General features: G+C 58.4%; 1 protein-coding gene across 5 annotated transcripts; it reads right to left on the bottom strand.

The window, feature by feature from the left end:
• Window positions 1–359: 359 nt before the first annotated feature.
• On the bottom strand, window positions 360–18,278 carry MED25 (mediator complex subunit 25). Of its 5 annotated transcripts, none has more exons than XM_028530245.2 (18): window positions 18,080–18,278; window positions 17,939–17,984; window positions 17,675–17,799; window positions 12,018–12,116; window positions 11,537–11,657; window positions 11,094–11,256; window positions 10,829–10,959; window positions 10,439–10,526; window positions 10,150–10,343; window positions 9,657–9,785; window positions 9,177–9,262; window positions 9,047–9,104; window positions 8,806–8,913; window positions 6,009–6,197; window positions 5,564–5,635; window positions 4,665–4,883; window positions 4,185–4,365; window positions 360–2,087 (listed from the first exon to the last, which is right to left on the bottom strand). In XM_028530245.2, the coding sequence occupies exons 1-18, from the start codon at window positions 18,211–18,213 to the stop codon at window positions 1,843–1,845; spliced, it is 2,388 nt and encodes a 795-aa protein (XP_028386046.1). In that variant the 5' UTR covers window positions 18,214–18,278; the 3' UTR covers window positions 360–1,842. The 5 variants fall into 5 exon arrangements, with proteins under 5 accessions (XP_028386046.1, XP_035868478.1, XP_035868477.1 ...); XM_036012585.1 differs by having other exon boundaries at window positions 360–1,958; XM_028530243.2 differs by lacking the exon at window positions 360–2,087 and adding an exon at window positions 3,595–3,727.
• Window positions 18,279–19,721: the final 1,443 nt, after the last annotated feature.

Genomic DNA, 19,721 nt, shown 5'->3' with positions numbered 1-19,721 from the left:
AGCACTCTCCGAGTTCGCCACAGTCCCCATCACGCCCTGCTGTCTTACACCCGTCCGCTTCACACATTTCCATCACCTGCCTGGCCCGTGAAGCCATCTGAGTTTTCAGGAGGCCCTGCTGCGCTCGCTGCCCGAGAAACCCCGCCCGTGTCCCCTCCAGCTGCCGCCAGTGAGACCCGCTCCCTGTTCTGCTGGTGTGAGAATCACCCAGGGGGCTGTTTGAAGCTTCCCCCCGCCCCCAGACTGGACTCAACCACTGTAGGGCGGGAAGGACGGGAAACTCAAATGCCTCCAGGAGCCAGGCAGGCCACATAAATGAGTGAACTAGCCAGGTATGAGAAAAGTCGACGGCCAGAAACATCGTCAAACTGCATCTTTACTGAACTACGGTGAACGCACGGAACACAACAAGCATGGTTGGTACTGGAGTTCATATCTCAAATTCCAAGTTGAAAAAATACAAATTGAAAAATAGAGAGATTTCCTTATTAAAATTTTCTCTTTTCGTAATTTCTTGCGCTCCTCTGAGGTGGGACTGAGGGCATCCCGCGGCCCCCGAGACGTCAGCGTCGGGCCCGGGGGTGGGGGCTGCAGCAGGATGGGCACTTGAGAACTCAGCCTGGAATCCCGGGAGCGCTGTGGACTGTGACTCGGTTTCCCAACAGAGAGCTCCAGACTCGGAGGTTCCGGGCGACCACCGCAGAGCGCAGGGGTGAGACCCCCAGCAGGGCCCCGCGGGGAGAGAGCGCCCACTGCGCCGCAGTCAGTAACTACTCGGTGCGGTCTGTGCTCCCACTGCCGCCACCTGCCGACAAAGGCAAACTGGACAGTACTGGTGCGTCGTCATGGAGTCTGGACGCCGAAAGCCCTCGGGGGAACTTGGGTAAACACGGTCTGAGCCGTGAGTTCTGTTTGGGGAAACCAGCTGCGGCAAAGGAAATGGAGTCTGGATATTCCTTGCCAATGGCTTCCCGTTTTCGCCAGGTCTGGGCAAACTCGTACATTCAAGTAGCTGTTTGTGAGTGTCCTTGCGGAAAAACAACAGTGTTCGGAAGGGTCATAACCCTGACCTGAAGTCTTTGACCGACCATCTCAGGGGAACCAAGGAGTGGCTTTTGCCTCATGTGAAATGAACCCAGCAGATGGGTTTCAGCAGGTCCAACTTCTTCCACACCATCACGTGACAACCAGGTCACAGAGCTTCTGTGGGTCAAGTTCACCATTGACCTGCCCTTGATTCAAGTACAGAAGCCCATCCAGGATATTCACAGCGTGTTCCATGAACTTTCTCAGAACAGTGCAATTCCAGGCAATGGACACAATCACCAAACTTGTGTCCTCTCCAAATGCTGCCACCTAGGCTTGCGGCACACCAACAAGTTCCCCTGAGACAGATCACAGGGTCACAGAGACCGTCGGCAGCTGGGCTCCGGCATTCTGACCTATGCACAACGTTCTTGCCAGAGCACACACACACCGGTGCCGGGCCTGCCTGGGCACGGCATCACAGGCTGCTTCGGTCACATGGGAATCCTCAACCTCACAAATAAATAAAGCTAGCTGTGGGAATGGTTCGTGCTCAGGGACAGAAAAGGCCACGACCAACGTGCCGCTTCCGAGCAGCCGGCCTTGCCAGTCTCCTGCTCTCTCCTCCACACGCAGTGCAGCGCACAGCAGGCCTGAGGTCACAGCCTGAACAGGTGTGTGTCTGCATCCAGGGCCGCCGTTCTGCTGCTCTGTCAACTCCCCATCCTCGGGAGGTCTTAGCGCTGGGGAAGTCTCTCCGCGCCATCTCGAGACTGTGTGTGGCAGCTATGTGGCTTCCCCGCTGGCCACCGGGCCCTACTGAGCCTTCAGGTTCTTCTTCAGCTCATCTAGGAGCGCATCCCGCATCTGCTCCGTGTATTGGTCGAAGCTCTTACTGTGCTTTGATTCATAGTGGCGCTTCAGGTTGTACTCTTTCAACACAGACATGATTTTTCTGCATATTAAACACGTAGGCATGCTCTTCACTTCCACAAAGAAATAGTCTCGCTCCCATTTTTTCCGAAACACGGGGCCCTCTCGTTCTCTCTTTGGCTGTGCCACTTGTGGTAGAGACATAGGTACAAGAAAGGTTTCACTTTCCCCGCACGCCACTGCGAGGACAGAGGCGGGGGAGCGAGAGGGAGTGGTGGGGACTGTGGCGAACAACAGGGCAGGCGCCCCGTCAAAAGGGGCGGCTCCGGCCCGCTGCTGCGAGGCGCAAGGGGAGGCCCGGGAAGCCAGGTCTCCTGACTTGTCAAGAGAAGCCAGGAAGACAGGTTTTGTGTGTGTGCGAGCGTGAGAATTCTCCTGATTTTTACCACTAACTCATCAGGAAGAAACACCACGGAGGCTAACACAGAGAAGGCCAAACAAAACTCATCTGCAGCGTGGCCCATGGGCCACCACATTGCAACCTCTCTCCTGGGATGGGGCCTGCCCGGGATTCTGGTGTCAGCCACCGTCCCACCCACGAGGACGCTGGTGGTCTGGATGTGGACCACGCGGTGAGCAACACTGGTCTGCACTCTGACAGTAGACGGTTGACTCTCCGCCTCCAGGGAGCCCACCTGCAGGGCCCGCACCTGTGCCTGTATCCAGACAGCCATCCCCGGACAGCTCCCTGAGGACGTCCTTCAGGACCCCTGCTCCCCACACCCCCAACCCGCTCCCTGCAGGCTTTCCCATCTCAGGGACAGCCCCCCCACCACCCACTGATCCAAAGCCCCAGAAGGCAGGTCTCTTGAGTGGGACCTGGGCCCCCCACTTTCCAGGTGTGATGTTGTCCACTCATGACTTTGACTACCAAACATAAACCATCACCTAAGGATGCAGCGTGAGCTCGACACGGCAGCTGTCACTTGCACATACCTTGAACCATCAGCATCCACTACCGGCTCCTTCTCCCAGTTGCCTAAGTCAGGGAAGCCCCGCCATCTACCAGCACTCAGAACAGGCCCTGGGGGCCGACCTCAACGCCCCCACACCCCCAACTTCCTCCACGTGGTATACCAGTCCCAGCCTCGCCCCTCCTGTCCCCAACTCGACCCCAGCTCCCCCTCTGGACTCTCCTCTTCCCAGAGCCACCGCCTCAGCCTCCTCCCCATTTTTCCGACTCCTGGCAGACCAAGGTCAGCCCCCTGCTCGTGGCCTCCTGTGGTTCTGGTGTCCCCACGACAAACCTCGAGCTGCTGCTTGCAGCCCAAGCCCCTCCCTCACATTCACGCTCTAGAGGCACCCACCTGCTCCTTGAGCACCCCCACTCTCTCCTGCCCTCGCACGTTTCTGCTTTCTGCACACCGGGTGGCCTGCCTGGCTCAGAGGCCACTTCCGAGTCCCCTCAGCACCCTCTCTGCTTCCACGAGCACAGGGTCCTGTGAGCCCTGCCCGCCTGCCTTCATGTCTCCCTGGGCCAGGCTGCAGCAGACTGCCTGACTCCCTGCCGAGGCCCGGTGTCACCGGCCCAGGGCCTCGGGGATGTCTGCTGAGGCGAGAACAAGGACAGAGACATCTGTCTCCCCCGGCCTCCTCCTGCCTGGTCCTGGGGACGCCAGTGACGGGAGCCGGGGCGTGTGTTGAAAGGAACTTTATTGGGTGTCGGGGGTTCAGATGAGATCCATGAGGATGTCGTCCTCCATGACACTGGGCTGCAGGCCCGGCTGGGGGACCGGTCCCCGGGGACCCCCGCTCAGCAGCATCTGACCTGGGGGGCAGTGGGGAAGGGACTGCATCTCCCAGTAGCCCCTGGGGCCCTGAAGGGCCCTGGGGCTGCTTTCTTCCTCCTTCTCCGGGAGTCCAAGGCACTAAGCCCCCTGGGAAGTCCTGGGGGACCTATCAGAGGCCCCTTCTGGCCCCATCTGGATGTAAGTGTGTTGTCTCCCACAGACCTTTGGGAGCCCGTCCCCCCCCCAAGATACCTCTCTGGCCCTAAGACTCTGCTTCCCCGAGAACCCGGAGGTCAGGCAGGAAAGGAGTCGCAGGGACCAAGAGCTCCTGGGTCCTCGGTCCCCAGGCCCCCACAACCCCCCAAAGCCAAGGTGGGACCCGCTGCTCCTACACACCAGGACTTTACTTCCCAGGAGCCCTTGGTCTCAGCGCTCCAGCCCCGGGGATGCTGGGACCCTCTGTCCAGACCCCCAGCCCCTCCCAGACCTCCTTACCTGGCAGAGGCGCCCGCGGGGGAAGCTGAGCAGGCCAGGACTGGGTGGGTGGCGGGTGCAGGAGTGGGGGACCCAGCTGGGGCTGCCCCAGGCCCTGATGCGGTGGCGGCAGCAGTGGGGGGGCCCCTGGTGGCTGGAGGTGGTGGAGGGAGGTCTGTGGTGGGGGCACCCCGGTCTGGGGCTAGGGAAGCAAAACATACAGCTCAGAGGCCCCCAGCAGGAGCTCCGCCCTGCCCGGCAGCCTCTGGCACAGAAGCTGCTCAGAGGTCTGGTCTAGTCATTTATGTGGGGCCTTTCTTCAAAGGAGTCTTAGCAGAAGCCCACCCAGGGGGGACGCACAAGGAGCTGGTGGGCCTGGGGCCTTCGGTGGGGCTCCACTCCCACCCTCTGACCAAGCCAACGTCCCCCTCCCAGACAGATAGCCTAGAACTGCCACTGCCCAAGACCCGAGTTCTCAGCCGCCCTCGTCCCGGATCTCACCGGCGGTGGGTTGAGGAGGAGGCTCCGCAGTTGGGGGTTGGCCCCGGGATTCTGGGGCCGAAGGATGGATCCAGAAGGGGATGGGCCAGGAGGTGCTCCGGGAGGGCCTTGGGCAGCGCCCGGGGGGGCCTGGGCAGTGCCCTGGGGCTGGGGCTGCCCTGCTGCGGCAGGGGCCCCCACGGCACCCTGTGGCTGGGGCTGCGGTGGGCGGAGCTGGAGCTGGTAGGAAGAGATGGGGGCAAGGAACAGAGGCTCTAGACCGGGGGTCCCCCACCCCAGGCCACAAACCGGTATCAGTCCGTGACCTGCCAGGAACCAGCTGCACAGCAGGAGGTGAGTGGCGGGCAAGCAAGTGAAGCTTCACATGTATTTGCAAAAGCTTCTCAGTGCCCACAGCACCGCCCGAGCTCCGCCTCCTGTCAGATCAGGGGCAGCATTCGATTCTCAGAGGAGCCGAACCCCACTGCTACTGCGAACTACGCATGTGAGGGATCTGGGCTGCACTCCTTCTGAGAATGGAATGCCTGAAGATCCAAGAAGGAGCTAAGGCGGAGATGCTGGTGCTGGGGAGGGGCTGCAAACAGATTATCGTTAGCAGAGAGCCCTGACTGCACAGAGGCCAGAAGGAATCAGCTGTTGGCAGACCCGTATCAGAACCCTATCCGTGAGTGGCAAGTGACAATTAAGCTGCATCTGGTGGCAGGCTGTAAAGCCACTCCCCACACCCTGTCCCCGGTAAGTGGGAAAGCTGTCTTCCATGAAACCAATCCCTGGTACCGAAACGGTTGGGGACCCCCGCTCTAGACCCCTGGGCCTCCACGGCTGGGTCAGAACAACGGCATCTTCTGGGGCCTCCCCCGCCCTGGCCCTGACCCTGACCCTGCTGGCCTTGTCCTCACCAGATTCTGCGAGGGCCTTGCCGGGTCCTCCAGAATGGGGCCCAGCCCAGGGGGTGCCTGCTGTGGCCCCATCTGCACAGGGAGAGAGGGAGCAGGTCAGCGATGGGGTGTAGCTGGGCCTGAGAGGCTCTGAGCCCTGAAGGGGAACCTGTGAGGGGCTGGGAACACTTCCCTGGGGGCAGGGGATCGGGCGAGTACACTCTACACCCCCAGGTCCCCGAGCAGAAGAGGCTGTGTCTCAGAGAGCCTGTGAGGACGCCAAAAAGGGAAAGCGCGAGGACAGGTGGGGATGGGACTGAACCTGGGTGGCCACGCCTTAGGAAAGGAGCCCGTGCCTGGCACTGGAGCCCCGGGGGGGCCCCTGGGGCATCTGGCCGTGCATGCTGGGGTCCAGGTGGGCGGGTGCTAGGAGGGGCAGGGATGGTCGGGGGCCCACGTCACTCACCCCACGCTGCTGCTCCAGCTTCTGCTGCTGAACCTGCTTGTGGTTGGTGATGACCTGCCGGATGCCGTTGACAAAGCCGCTCTGGTCGTAGGGGATGAGGCCCATGAAGATCTTCTTCTTGGACGAGTACAGCAGCATGAGCACGCGCACCTCGCAGGGGGCCGTGTGGGGGAAGTGCACGCAGCCGGCCTGGGGGAGAACGTCAGACGGTCAAGTCCTGGGGGAGGACGCAGGATGCATCCCGCCCCACCTGGTTTAGATGACCCAGTCGAGAAGCAGCACCGAGGCTTCTGGGTGAAAGGTGGAGGAGGCTGAGGTTTTGCCCGAGGCTGCTCCAGAAACCACCTGAGGCCTTAGAAGAGAGCTCAGTGCCCAGAGAGACAGGGCAAGGCTGGAGCGCTCGCTGACGGTGGAGGGGAGTGGACAGGAAGTACCCCAAACAGAAGGTTCGATCTGGCTCTCCAACCTGGACCCTTCGCCCGCCCCCTGGGAGGCTGCCCTCCTAAGGGCTCTCACAGCTGAGGAGCGTCTTCAGCACTGAGCGGGTAGCTGAAGCATGTGATCAGTGGCATTGACGGTTACGACTGACCCGGGGGATCTGAGACCCTCAGGGGGCACTCACACCCTCCCTGGCCCCAGGGAGAACTGATGACAGGAGTGCTAACACCATGGGTTGCTATGACTACAGGACTCAGCGGTACACCTCCGGCACCTCGCCTGCACCTGGACACACGGTAGTGCCCAGGAAACGTCAGCAAACAATAAGCGGAGCCGTAGTACACGGTAGCTCGAACAGGAGCGCTTGAGAGAGCAGGGGCTGATGAGCCAAGGTCTCGCCTCTGGGACCTCGGCCAAGCGAGTTTACTACTCTAAGCCTTGGTTTCTCACAGGAGGCAGACCCTGCTAGCCGTCCCCTCAAGGTCCACCTGCCCTTCTCCCTTGTGTCGAGAACCCGACTCTGCTTGGGGTAGCCATGTCCCCAGTGCCCTGGACCGGGCCCAGGAGATGAAGGGGGAGCCTGTTTGGGGGTGTGGGGGAGCGTCTGCTCCCCCGAAAAGACAGAACTACGTGACGGACACTGCACTTCCTCCTTGCCTTCCTGCATCCGGCCCCACCAGAAGCCTGGGGCCTTGGTGGCTATCTTGCGAACACGAGTGTGTCTGGGAGGGTCCTGGCCCTGATGTCACTGAACTACAAAACCAACCCAACAGCGGCCCCTTGGGACAGCCCGTCGTGTCAAAAACAGATGTCTGCCACCCTGACCAGTGGAATTTGGGGGGCTGGGTGTCCTCTGGCACACCAAAGGGTCAGGGCACAGGTCTGGTCCAGGTCCCTAGTTGGGGTGCATCCGACAGGCACCTAATCGATGTTTCTCTTCCTTTGTTTTCCCACCCTTCCTGTCTCTCCAACAAATAATAAAATCTTTAAAAAAAAATAAGTAAATGCCTGCCAGCACAGCATTCACTTTGGGGACACACTGCTCAGAAGAGCTGCGGAGCCACCGCTCCTACGACCAGGCTGGGTGGAGCCCCGGCTGACAGCCCGCACCACCTGGCTCTGAGTCCTGAGAGTCCTGCACCTCCAGGCCATTCAGACTTTTAGACGACCAGTCTCAGCCGGCAGCCGACGGGCTACTCCCACAAAGGTTCCCAATCTAGACTAGCCCAGCTGGGCCCATCTGACCCACAAAACCTTGAGAGATAATAAATTGCTGCGTTAGGGCCTGGCTGGTGTGGCTCAGAGGATTGAGTGCCGGTCTGAGAAGCCAGGGGTCGCCGGTTCAATTCCCAGTCAGGACACATGCCTGGGTTGCAGCCAGGTCCCAGTGGGAAACGTGTGAGAGGCAATCACACATTGATGTTTCCCTCTCCTTCTCCCTCCCTTCACCTCTCTTGAAAAACAAATAAAATCTTTTTAAAAATTTAAATAAACTGCTGTTTTAAGCTCCCTCACTCCATCATCTATTTGTTCAAAAAAACTCTGCTGGTTGGGTTTATGTTACTTGCAGCCAAAAGCACTCCTGACTCTCAGGATCACTGTTCTCCGCAGAATGTCCCTGAGGACCCCACGAGGTGAGCCACGACTAGTCCCCTGTCCTAGAAAGGCGCCAGGCCCACAGGATGTCCTGCGTAACTGGACCTGTTCCTATTTGGGGAGACTCTGCCTCAGTGTGATGAGGTGAACTGTCTTGCCGTTATACACGTTGAAGTTCTAACCCCAGCATCTGGGAACGTGACTTCACTGGGGAGTAAGGTCCTTGCCGATGTACCAAGGTGTGATCAAGTCAGTTGAGGGACCCTGGTCCAATGACTGGCGGCCTCAGAAGCCAGCAGACACCCCACAGGGAGTAGAGTGCCTCGCCCTGTGGAGGTGCAGACATGGGGTCGGGGGGGGGGGTGGGGGCGGCCATGGGAGGAGAGAGGCGGAGACCACGTTTTACTGCCCGAAGCCCCAGCTCCAAGGCTGCCGGCTGCAGGAGGCCGCACCGGCCTTACCTGGTGTGTTCAGAGAGCTCGGCCCTGCTGGCCGGCCCCTGCTTTGGACTGCATGCTCCCAGAGCCGGGAGGGAGCGCCCTGCTGTTCTCAGTCCCAGAAAACCGATCCACCCGGTACACCTGGGTCACAGCCACCTCCTTCCCAAGTGCTCCCGTCACCCCAGTCACAGACGACCACAGAACAGACTTCCCTCTGATGTGCATTTTCACTACAAACCAAGCTAGAGCTCTGGGAGAAAGGGGAGGAGCCCAGGAGGACAGAGGAGACAGCTCCCCCAGGGTCCCGCCTGCCCAGGACTCACAAAACCGTTGCCCATGATGCGGTAGAGGCCTTTGAGGGACTCCAGGTCCTTGTTGGTAAAATGGAACTGGACCATCCTCGAGTTCCGGAACAAAGGGCCCAGTGTGGTCTGGGGAGACACAGAGGCCGGCCAGCGTGTTGAGTAGGGGAGTGAGGAGGGAAGGACTGAGGGGGAGGGGCAGGGAAGGAGTGAGGGAAGAGAGAAAGGTCAGGGGCTGGGGCTGCTCCCGCCTGCCGCTCACCAGCAGCTGCTGAGGGATGAGCTGCATGATCAGCTTCTGGGGCCACTGCTCCGTTTTCCTGGGGGCAATGAGGAGAGAGGTGTCAGGAGGAGGGGAGCCCGGACCCACCCCACCCCCGACAGTGACTTACAGGTTCTCGCCATGATTCACGTAGACCTGGCAAGGCAGTGACCGAGTCAGCTTGGTGTTGGCGTCCACAGAGGCAGGTTTGGGCTTCTGAGGGGGAAAAGGGGCTTATTACAAGAGGGGCCCGAGTCTCAGTCCTGTCGACCCCTCCTGCTCGACCCTGGGAACTCTAAAGCTCTGGATCTCCACCCCCGCTAGCACCCCTTTAAGTCTGAGAGCCCTCAGCCCCTCCTCCATAACACCAATCCCACAATCTTCTAATCTCCCATAATCGTTGAGCTCTTCCTCTTCCCCCCAAATCCTATAACCCTCTGTCTCCTAGATGCCCCAATCTCCTGGGCTGTCTGGACCCCGAGTCTGAGACTTGTGAGATCTTCACTGGCAATACAATTCTCACTACCTGCTCAGCCCCGAATCTGGGCTCACATCCCTGCTCCCTGCTCTGTGAGGCCCACACACCCAGCAGATCCTCCCACCGACTCACCTCCTGCCACTCAAGGACACCGCTCCAGGCCAAGAGTTTGTTGGAGACTGACTGCTGCCCACCCAGCGCCGAGGCCCCCAGCTGTGCAGCGGACGGGCCGCTCACCCCTCCCTGAGCCACAGTGCCTGCCTGTGAGCGGGGAGGAAAGAGAGCGCCAGGGCGGGTCGGGCCATCTCCTGGGAGAGAGGGCCAGGCCAGCAAGGAGAAGAGAAAGCCTCTTCCCCGAGACCAGAAAAGCCTGTCCCTGGGACACAGATGCTGTGATGCAGTCAGATTCCAGGACTCTCAGAACAGGAATCCATGGGCCCCACGGGCCCCACAGTCCCACCCCCACCCCCGGCTCCTAGCCTCAGGGTTGTCTGTAGCATCAGCCCCAGAGGACCCACAACCCCAAGACCCGTACCCGTGGGCCCTCTTTGTCCCCCACACAGTGCCACCCCAGGGCAGTCGGGGGAGCGGTGGGGCAGGGAGCGGGAGGCATGCAGGCACCTACCATGGACGGTGCCCCTGGCTGCGCAGTAGGGGCCAGGCCCTGACCGGGGGCCACTGTGGAGACCAGGCTGGGCTGGGAAGCGGGGGACGGCTTGGGGGCACCTGGGGGCCCCTGGGGCAGCGAAGGGGCCTGGGCCTGGCTGAAGGGAGGACCCACACCTGGAGGCGCTTGCTGGAGAGGGTTGATGGGCGAGACTGTGGGAGAGACCAGGGGAGGAGGTGGGGCAGGTATGCATGGGGAGAGGCCCGGCTGACCCCCGCTTGCCCTGTATCTTCGCCCTGGGACTCACAGCGAGGGCCCAGCCCGGCCTTCTGGTTCTTGGCAGCCTCCACTGCATTCTGGGCAGCCACCTGAGCTGCGCTCAGGTTCCCGGGGACCTGGAGACGGAGGGAAGGGGCCGATGAGGACCATGCCCCCAGCCCTGAGCCCTGGTGTGGCATGGGGCCGCACCACCCACACCCCTAACAAGGCACAGGCACCCTGACCCCGACACCATGGGGGCTCACGACTCCTACCGCCCCACAGGAACGTGGCTCCTGGGCCCCAGAGTCCCACCCTCCTCGAGTCTCAGCGGAGACACCCATCACGCCACAAGCCCGAGCACTGAACTAGGTCTCCTCCCAGGGGCCAGGGCCCCACCAGGCCGCAGGGGTGTGCCCCCTCCTGGTGATGTCTGCACCTGGTACTGCTGGGGCACGGGAGGCAGAGGCTGCTGGGGCGCTGCTGAGAGCGCAGTGCCTGAGGCTGGAGCTGGTGGCAGGGGGACAGGCTGCTTTGGCTGGAGAGGGCCTGGGGTGGAGCCACCCCCGACTAAGAGCCGAGGATGGACACCCGAGCCCCCGTGGGAAGGGGTTTGAGAAGGAAAGAAAATCTAGGTCAGAGGGCGGTAGCCGGAGAGAACCTCCCCCGCCACCCCCCACCACGCACCAGCGCGCGGGCCTCACCCGGCAGCACAAGCCCCCGCACCAGCACCATGTGCCGGGGGTCCTGGCTCACGTCGGCGGGCGGCTGCAGCGGCTCCAGCATGGCAGGGGGCGCAGCCTTTTCAAACAGAAGCCGCAGGGCAGGCAGCTTCCGAGGAGACACAATGGAGAAGTGGATGCCCCGCTGTAGGGGGCAGAGCGAGCAGTCAGAACGGGCCACAGGGGCCGCCACCCCCCCCCCCCGGCCCCCACCCCTATTGGACCCATCTGCTTGGCAGCTAGGCCCCAAACCCAGTTCCCATCAGACTCTGGTCAGGGGACTCCAAGACCTGCATTAGCTGCCCTAGAGGGGCTCTGGGTTACAATTTTTCCTGCAGGAGGAAGCAGATCTAGCCGCCAAGCCTGTGCCCGCTCTGTGACCGGAAGCCCAGCCCACCCCCGGCCCTCAGAGCTGGAGCCCTCACCTCCCCGATCTTCTGCACGAGGCTCTCCGTTGTGCACCCGGAGTAGGTAGTGCTCTCAACCGCTGGCAGCAGGTACGGCGGCGAGTTGCAGATGAGGAGGCACACGCGGTGGGTCTGGCCTCTGCAGGGACGAGGGAAGTTGCAGAGCGGGGGGGGGGGGGGGGGGGGGGGGAGCACAGCCCTGAAAGGGGACCCAGACCCGGCACAGCAGGGGTGCAAGTCCTGGGCCCCAACGGGAAACCAGAGGAGGAAGGGGCCCATTTTGCAGCTGAGAACACCGAGGCCCTGTGGTTCCTCACACACTCCAAGCCGCCCAGCAGGCAGGTGAGACAGGAGCCAGACACCCCTTCCTGGTGAGGGCGCCGCCTGACCCCCGCCCCAATTCCCCAGAGTGAGGCAGCAGGCGGGACCCCACGACAGGCAAAGTGGGGTCTGAGCCCACTCCCCCCAGGAGCCCCCCGCCCCCGGGGGCCGCACTCACATCTGCTCCCGCATCTTCTTGAAGTCGTCGAACAGCTGCAGGGCCGTGCTGAGGCCTTCCGCGATGAGGCTGCAGCTCTCGCCGCCGCCACCCATGAACCTGCACCAGGCCAGGCTGGCTGTCAGCCCCTGGGGGTCCCCGTGGCTCCCTGCGCTGCTACCTCCCAGTCCCCCGGTGACATCGGAAGAACCTGCACCCATGCCACCCCCTACCCTGCCCTGGACGCTGTGCCTTGGGGTGCAGGGACACTGCCGAGTTCCCCACTGTATCCCAGTGCTGGTGTGGTGAGGGGCCCAGAGAACGAGGACAGGGGACATTTGTCATCTCCTGCGAGGGAGTCCCTCAGGTACGAGGCCCCACGAGAGCACGGAACAGGGAAGGGCCTGGGATCCTGGGCTGTGTCCCAGTCCCTGTGTCCCTCCCTCCTCTGGGCCACCTCGGCCTCACCTTCCCAGCCTGGTGCAGGGACCTCCTCTCCTTCCAGTGTGGTGGGCTGCACTGCGTCCCCAAGAAAAGATACATCGAAGACCTATCCCCTAGCACCTCAGAACGCAAACTTACTGGAAATCGGACCTTTACAGAGGCAACCGGGCTACAGTGAGGCCATTGGGATGGGCCCTCAGCCAACATGACCCATGTCCTTGGAATACAAGGGGGACGTGGGACACGGGGGCAGATACGCTCAGGGGAAAAGACGGCACGGAGACCAGGGTGCTGATGCCGCCAAGCAAGGATTCTCCAGGCGACAAGAACTTGGAAGGGGCAGGAAAACTCCTCCCCTCCAGGTTCCAGAGGAGCCAGGCCCTGCCCGCCCCGGAGCTGGGCCTCTCGGGTGCTGGCCTGCGTGACACCACAGTCCTGCTGTCCCGGGCTGCTCTGTTGGTATGGCTTTGCAATGGCAGCCCCCGGGGAAGGCCACCAAGTGGTCTGAGCCACCATTAGGATGTGCCTGAGGACACCCAGGGTCCGAGAAACACCTGCTGGACATGGGAGCACGCTGGCAGCCTGGCCGGGGGTCACCACAGCCGAGCTCTTCCAAGTTTTTCCCACTTGCAGAATTTTGCCCTCTGCTCCCAATCCACCCTGCGAGCTCAGTGCCCCTGTCCCCTCAGGGCACTCAGCCACCCCACTGCTCACCACTCCCAGCCTTCCTCTTCGGCACCATGAGGAAGACCCTGTTTTACACGGGAGCTTTATCACTGCCCAGCTGGGGCAGACCAGAGTGAATGAGCTGACTCTGAGTCCAGCTAACTGCCAGCTTGCTGTTCTGAAAGTAGCCACACCAGGTAGCTCCGCTGCTTAGAGCATGGTCCCAATACGCTAAGATTGTGGGCTCGGTCCCTGGTCAGGACCCATACAAGAATCAACCAGTGAGTGTATAATCAAGTGGAACAATGTTTCTCTCTCCCTCTCATTCCCTAAAATAATCAATCAATATATATATTTTTAAATTAAAGTAGTCACACCACTGTTTCGTAGGTCTGAGACTTCAGCCAAAATTGCCCTGGCTGGCGCTGGGGGAAAGGGTGGGAGTTGGAGGAAGACCTAGGAAATGACCCCTTTCTGCGCATGGGCTCTCCTTTCATGTGATGAAAATGTTCTGGAACTAGATAGAGGCAGAGGTTGCGCATGATGAATGCGCTTCAATGTCACTGAATTGTTCACTTTAAAGTGATTACTTTTGCCCTGGCTGGTGTGGCTCAGTGGATTGAGTGTTGGCCTATGAACCAAAGAGTCACTGGTTCGATCCCCAGTCAGAGCACATGCCTGGGATGTGGGCCAGGTCCCCAGAAGGGAATGCACATGAGGCAACTACACACTGGTGTTTCTCTCCCTCTCTCCTTCCCTTCCCCTCTCTCTGAAAACAAATAAAATCTTAAAAAATAGTTACTTTTGTAATATGAATTTCACCTCTAGTCAAAAAGGTCAGTTATGCAGGAAAGTGGGGCTGACCCACCGCACTGAGATCCTAAAACTTGCTCCTTCCTGAACACCGAGCATCAGCCATCTGTCACCAGCTCAGAGAGAGACATGTAACAAATATTTTGTCCGAGAAGTGCAAAAAACTTGAAAACGAAGATGAGGGAAAACCATATGGTCAGAAGAAAAATATGGTTTAAATGTCTTAAAACTAACGATACACCTTGGCTCCAAGCAAGCCCTTTGACGTCACGAAGTAAAACAAAGATGACTGCAAAGTGGTCTGGCTGCTCTGACCCCCGTTTGTCCAGCCCGGCGTCACACCCTCCCACCTTCATTGCCCACCGTCCTGGGCTCATAGGTCCCTGGAGGCCCTGAGGGACTGGCCCGATGAGTGAATGGTGAATGTGATCAGCAGCCAGCCCCAACGGGAGGGGGGGGGCTGTCCTGTGCCACGTCCCTGGCCTGCCTATCACCCCAGCTGCCAGGGGGTGGGGACCTTGCCCATCTTGTGTTCCTGACTCCTCCATGCCTAGGACACTTTGCTCCACAAATGCCTGTTCAGTGAATGAATGAATGAATGAATGGACTGCCACAATGCCATGAGGAAGGCTCACTGGGCCCTCTTCCCTCTACCTTCGATTTCTGACCCGAGTCACTAGACTTGGGGGTAGGGGAGCGGGGCGGGGGGGGGGGGGGTTTTTTTTTTTTTGTAAGACAGGAAAGGTAAAGTCAGAAGTGAACCTTCCCTAAGCAAGGCCGTTTCGCAAGCCACACTGCCTGCTCTGTTCTCTAATCCCGGACATTCCCGGGGAAGCTGAGATTTCTGCAAGTGTGAACAGAACTTGCTGATGTGCTTTTTGATCTGTTACAGGCCTGCCTGGCACGTCACAGGAACTAAGTTTAGATGGTTACACAGGACTTGATAAAATCAAGGACAACCATGGATGTAAAACAGTAGCTAAAATGTTTATCAGCTGACTGGGAGGATTCCACAGCCTGCACACAGCTTACACACTGTTTCAGCTGCTTAAAGACACAGTGTATGAGGAGGAGGGTAAACATGTGACAAAGGTATTCACAAAGCATTTCCCTCTCAGCCTCCTACTGCTGCTGAAATGACTTGCTGAGGGGATTTGATGGCTTCTCCCAGTATTCCCAGCTTCTCCCAATACCCCCATTGGATGATTTGTTTTTTTGGTGATTACCTCCCCTATAGCTTTCACTCCTTCATTTACTTGGCCAAGGTTTCTGGAGGCCTCCTGGGTGCCAGGCCCCAGCTGGAGCAAACATCCAGGGTCTGGACATTCAAGTCCAAAGGTGTGGGGCTGTGACAGGCAAAAACCCTGGAGTGACGGGGGCAGAGCAGGGAACACCTAGCTGCATGCCGGGGCAGGGAAGGGACCCTGGAGCCGGGTCCTGAAGCGTACACAGGGGCTCACCGGGGGAATTAGAGTGTGAAGTGCCTCCTGGGCATTCGCTCACTGACTGGTTCAACGAAGTTTTCCTTCTGCCTTCTTTGTGCCGGACCTCCCCCGAGGGGTGCCTGGGATTGAGGGACGTCGGCCCTGGACCTGGACCTCAGGGAGCCCCCACTCAACACTGTTCAAGCCGACCAATCACCGTCTATCCCAGCCAGTCTCAACTTGGGTTGATTCTGGCCCCCCGCACCCTGTTAGGGGACATCTAACACCGTCTGGTGGCATTTGTGTTTGTCACCATTTGGGAGGGAAGTGGCTACTGACATCTGGTGGGTAGAGGCCAAGGATGCTACTGACCTACGCACAGGACAGCGCCGTCACAAAGAGTTCTCTTTTGCAACGGTGCAGAGCTTGAGAAACCCTGCTCTCCGCTGACCACTAATTATAATGATCGCGAGGGGGACACTGGGTGTCACCTTTCCACTGGACCTTCAGCACCCAGGGCAGCACACACAGCTGGAACACGGCAGGCACTCAACAAACACTCTCGGAGGGAGCGGACAAAGGTAACAGCTGTCAGGAAAGGGCACTGTTTAGCGAGCTCTGACCACCCAACAGACCCGCGCTTCACACAGGGTGAAGGTCAGCTTCTGTGACCCCCCACCCCCACCAGAGCACTGACAGAGGGACCCCCGTCTTCCATTTGTGCAGACCAAGAAATGGAAACAGGAAATAACAGCAAACACTCAGGGAGCACTTAACACATGCCAGGCACTGTGTCAGATCGTCAGCTCATTTAACTCCCATGACGCCATGGCAGCCGGGCCCCCAACCCCCACCTCCTGCTCTTTGTGCCCCTGCAAACAGAGCACGACTGGCCTGTGTACCAAGCAGGAGGAGGCAGAAGTGAGGACGTGTGCCTTCCAAGACTTAACAGCCTGTGGTTTCCTCTTTGCTCCTTCTCTTGGATTGCCCAGTTTGAGGAAAGCTGGCTGCCATGTTGGGCGGACACTCAAGCAGCCCCATGGGGAGCCCTTGTGGAGAACAGCCAGCAAGCCACTGAGCCCTCCTGCCTCAGCCACAGCACGTGCCGCCTTGGAGAGGAGTCCTCTGAAGACCCCATGGAACCCCTGGATAACTGCAGCCCTGGTCCCGGTGACTGCCACTGCTGAGAGGCCCTGAGTCGGAACCACCCAGCAAAGCTGCTCCTGAATTCCTTACAGAGACTGCCTGAGACAATACATGAGCTGTTTTTTTTTCAAGGTTGTGCGTTTTGGGGTTTTTTAGAAAGTATTTTATTTATTTACTTTTTTAAAAGAAGGAAGGGATAAAGAGAGGAAGAAAAACATTGATGTGTGAGAGATACATTGATTGGTTGCCTCTTCAAGACCCCCCCAGCTGGGGAACCTGGGCCCCAACCCAGGCATGTGCCCTGACTGAGAATCAAACCGATGACCTTTTGGTTTACAGGCCGGCTCAATCCACTGGGCCACACCAGCCAGGGCAATATATGTGTATTTTTTAAGCCACCCAGTTTTGGAGTAAACTCTCACGTCACAGTGGATAAGTAATACAGTAAACAAGTAACTAATACAGATACAAATGCTCCTCAACTTACAACCAATAAACCCATCGTAAATTGAAAAGATCACAAGCTGAAAATGCATTTAACCTACTAAACATTACAGCTTTACCTAAACGATGTTTATGATATGCCTATTGCTTTTGCACTCTCATAAAGTCAAAAAAATCTGAGGTCAGGGACTGCCTGTACTATTACCTCACCTCCTTTGGAGGTGTTATATTAGGCACAGAGGGGACAGGGACTCCTGGGTCTGGGACTTCTGCTGCAGCACTGCTGCGGTTTGGCACCAGGCTGCGTGTACCTGGCAAGAACCCGGGATGTGAACGAAGAAAATTCCATCCAGAGAACAGAGGGATCCACCCTGGCCTCGCCCTCCACCCCTCACCCCCACCCCGCGCCGCCCCGCTTTGCACTCGGGCTTCCTTGTGCCCGTCTGAAAAACGAAGACTGGAGTAGAGATAAAAAAGACAGCAGACAGAAAGCGGAGAACCGCACACGGGGTACCAAGTGGGTACCGGAGCTCAAGGCCGGTTTGCAAGTTTCTTCTATTTCCAAACCGAATGGCGAACTCGCTGAGCAAGCACAAGGAACCCACCACAGAAGTGACATCGGGACAACACCAGAGTCCTCCATAGTCCTTTCAGCCACCCAGTGCGACCCCAGCCACCAGACGTTCACAGTCCATCACAGGGTTCCCCCCGCATGCACGCATACACACAAAAAAAACTCACTTAATGCCATCGAGCCAGGTGACAAACTCATAGGCACTGCTGGTGGGAGCGTGGCACTGGACGTAGGACTCGGGAGCGCAGTCCACCGTGTTGAACACCACGAGGCTGTACTGGGTGCCCCCATACTGGAAGGGGAGGGCAGAGAAACTTTTCTTCTGCAGCCCCGGAGGCAGAGCAGCTACCAGCTCCCGCCTCCCTCGGATCCAGGAGTCGCCCCCCCCACCCCGTCCCTCCGCCCTCGGACTCAACAGTCCCAAGACTCACGTCTCCCCCGAAGTCCGTCTCGGCAGGAGGCCCACCGTTAAAATACCTACGAGGAACGGAGGTAAAAAGTTGGGGTCAGGCAAGAGGTTGCGGCAAACTCCAGTCGGAAGGCGGGGCCGGGATCGCGGAAACGGCACTCACTCGATGGCCGGCAGCAGGTAGTGTTTGCGCAGCCCCTCGAAGTAGGGTCCCAGGTTGGCCGTGCCCTCAATCACAAACACCACGTCAGCCACCAAGCCCCCGGCGCGGGCCGGGCCCTCGGACCCGGGGACCATGCCCCGCGAAGAAGACGCCACCGCGGCCACTGCCTCCGCGGGATAGGCGGAAGTGCGCCTGCGCTGCGCATGCGCAGTGTCCTAAGGCTGGAGGCGCTGCTGACGCGCCCGCGGCCATGTTGGTGAGGGGCATCCACGGTGCGCAGGTTCTGTCACCATCCGCGTTCTGGCTCGCCGCGTGCAAGTAAGAAGGAGCATGGCGAACGCCTTCGAAGTCTGATGTGAAAGAGTGTTATTGGCAGGACTGTCGAGAGCGAAGTTTGTGGAAGGCGGCGCTGTCGGCGGTCATCTTTGAGCCCGGCGCTTGTTCCGACTCTGGTATTAATGGAAGGGTCAGGAGACCGGGTTGCTATGCAACGTGCACGCTGCCGGGTGTTTTGTTTTGTTTTGTTTTGTAACAGAAAGAAGAGGTTTCCAGTTAAGTTCTTTCTGGAATAGTGGGATGGGGAGTATGAAGGGTCCAATCACTGCGTCCGAAACGGGTTAACTGGGCAATACTTGAAGGTTGCTGTCAACTTGGCAGTGCAGCTGTTCTGTTTTTCCACCCCCGCCCCCCAGTGGAGGCTGCTAGGTAACACAGGCTGGTTGTGTTCTGGGAGAGGGGCCAGAAACTGGCCTGGAACCCAAAGGCGTTCCAGGTGGATTAAAAATGTAAATACAACAAATGGAACCATGCATACAAATATCTGGAGGCATAAAGAAACATACTGCATAGTCGTGAAGACTTCAAAGAAGTTTCCTATTACAGCAAAGCCAGAAAACGTAAAATATTGATTTGTCTGCAAAAGACTCCATAAACCAAGTTGAAAAAAAAAAAAATCCACTGGGAAAGTCATCTTAACGCGTGTTGACAGAAATTTACTACACAAATACACCTTACTCATTAATAAAAACTTAGGAAAGTAGAAATATTTTAGTTTGCTTTAATGGGGATGATTCTAAGCAGGCTTTTTTTCACACACACCAATTAAAATGGCAAAGGGACATCTGAAAACTCGTGTTTATCAGGTAGAAAGGGCAAATCACAAATCCAATACCTTTGTCATGTTAATATTGGAAAGAGTAATGTCCATGAGGGTGGGTGAAATGAGAAGGCTCAGACATGGTCTAGTGGGGACATAAATCAGAACAATTTGTTCCAATGCAGTTGGCAATATTTGGTAAAAAGGGTGCATATCCTTGCACACTGCAGTGTCACCATTTTCTCACATTTACATTATCCATTGTTTCTTTTTTTAAAGATTTTATTTTTAGAGAGAAGGAGAAGGATGGGAGAGAAACATAGATTGGTTGTCTCTTGCACACCCCCAACTGGGGACCTGGCCTGCAACCCAGGCATGTGCCCTGACTGGGAATCGAACCAGCGACCCTTTGGTTCACAGCTCATGCTCAGTCCACTGAGCTACACCAGCCATGGCCAATTAGATATTGTAAACAGGACTTCAGCTTCTGACATTATCATAAAGGTGGTCCTCAAGAACTTGTTCATCCCCCAAGATAGACACAGA

Source organism: Phyllostomus discolor, chromosome 12 (genome assembly GCF_004126475.2).
Source record: "Phyllostomus discolor isolate MPI-MPIP mPhyDis1 chromosome 12, mPhyDis1.pri.v3, whole genome shotgun sequence".
In the NCBI taxonomy this organism is placed as follows: Eukaryota; Metazoa; Chordata; class Mammalia; order Chiroptera; family Phyllostomidae; genus Phyllostomus; species Phyllostomus discolor.
This window is presented reverse-complemented; position numbering and strand designations above follow the sequence as displayed.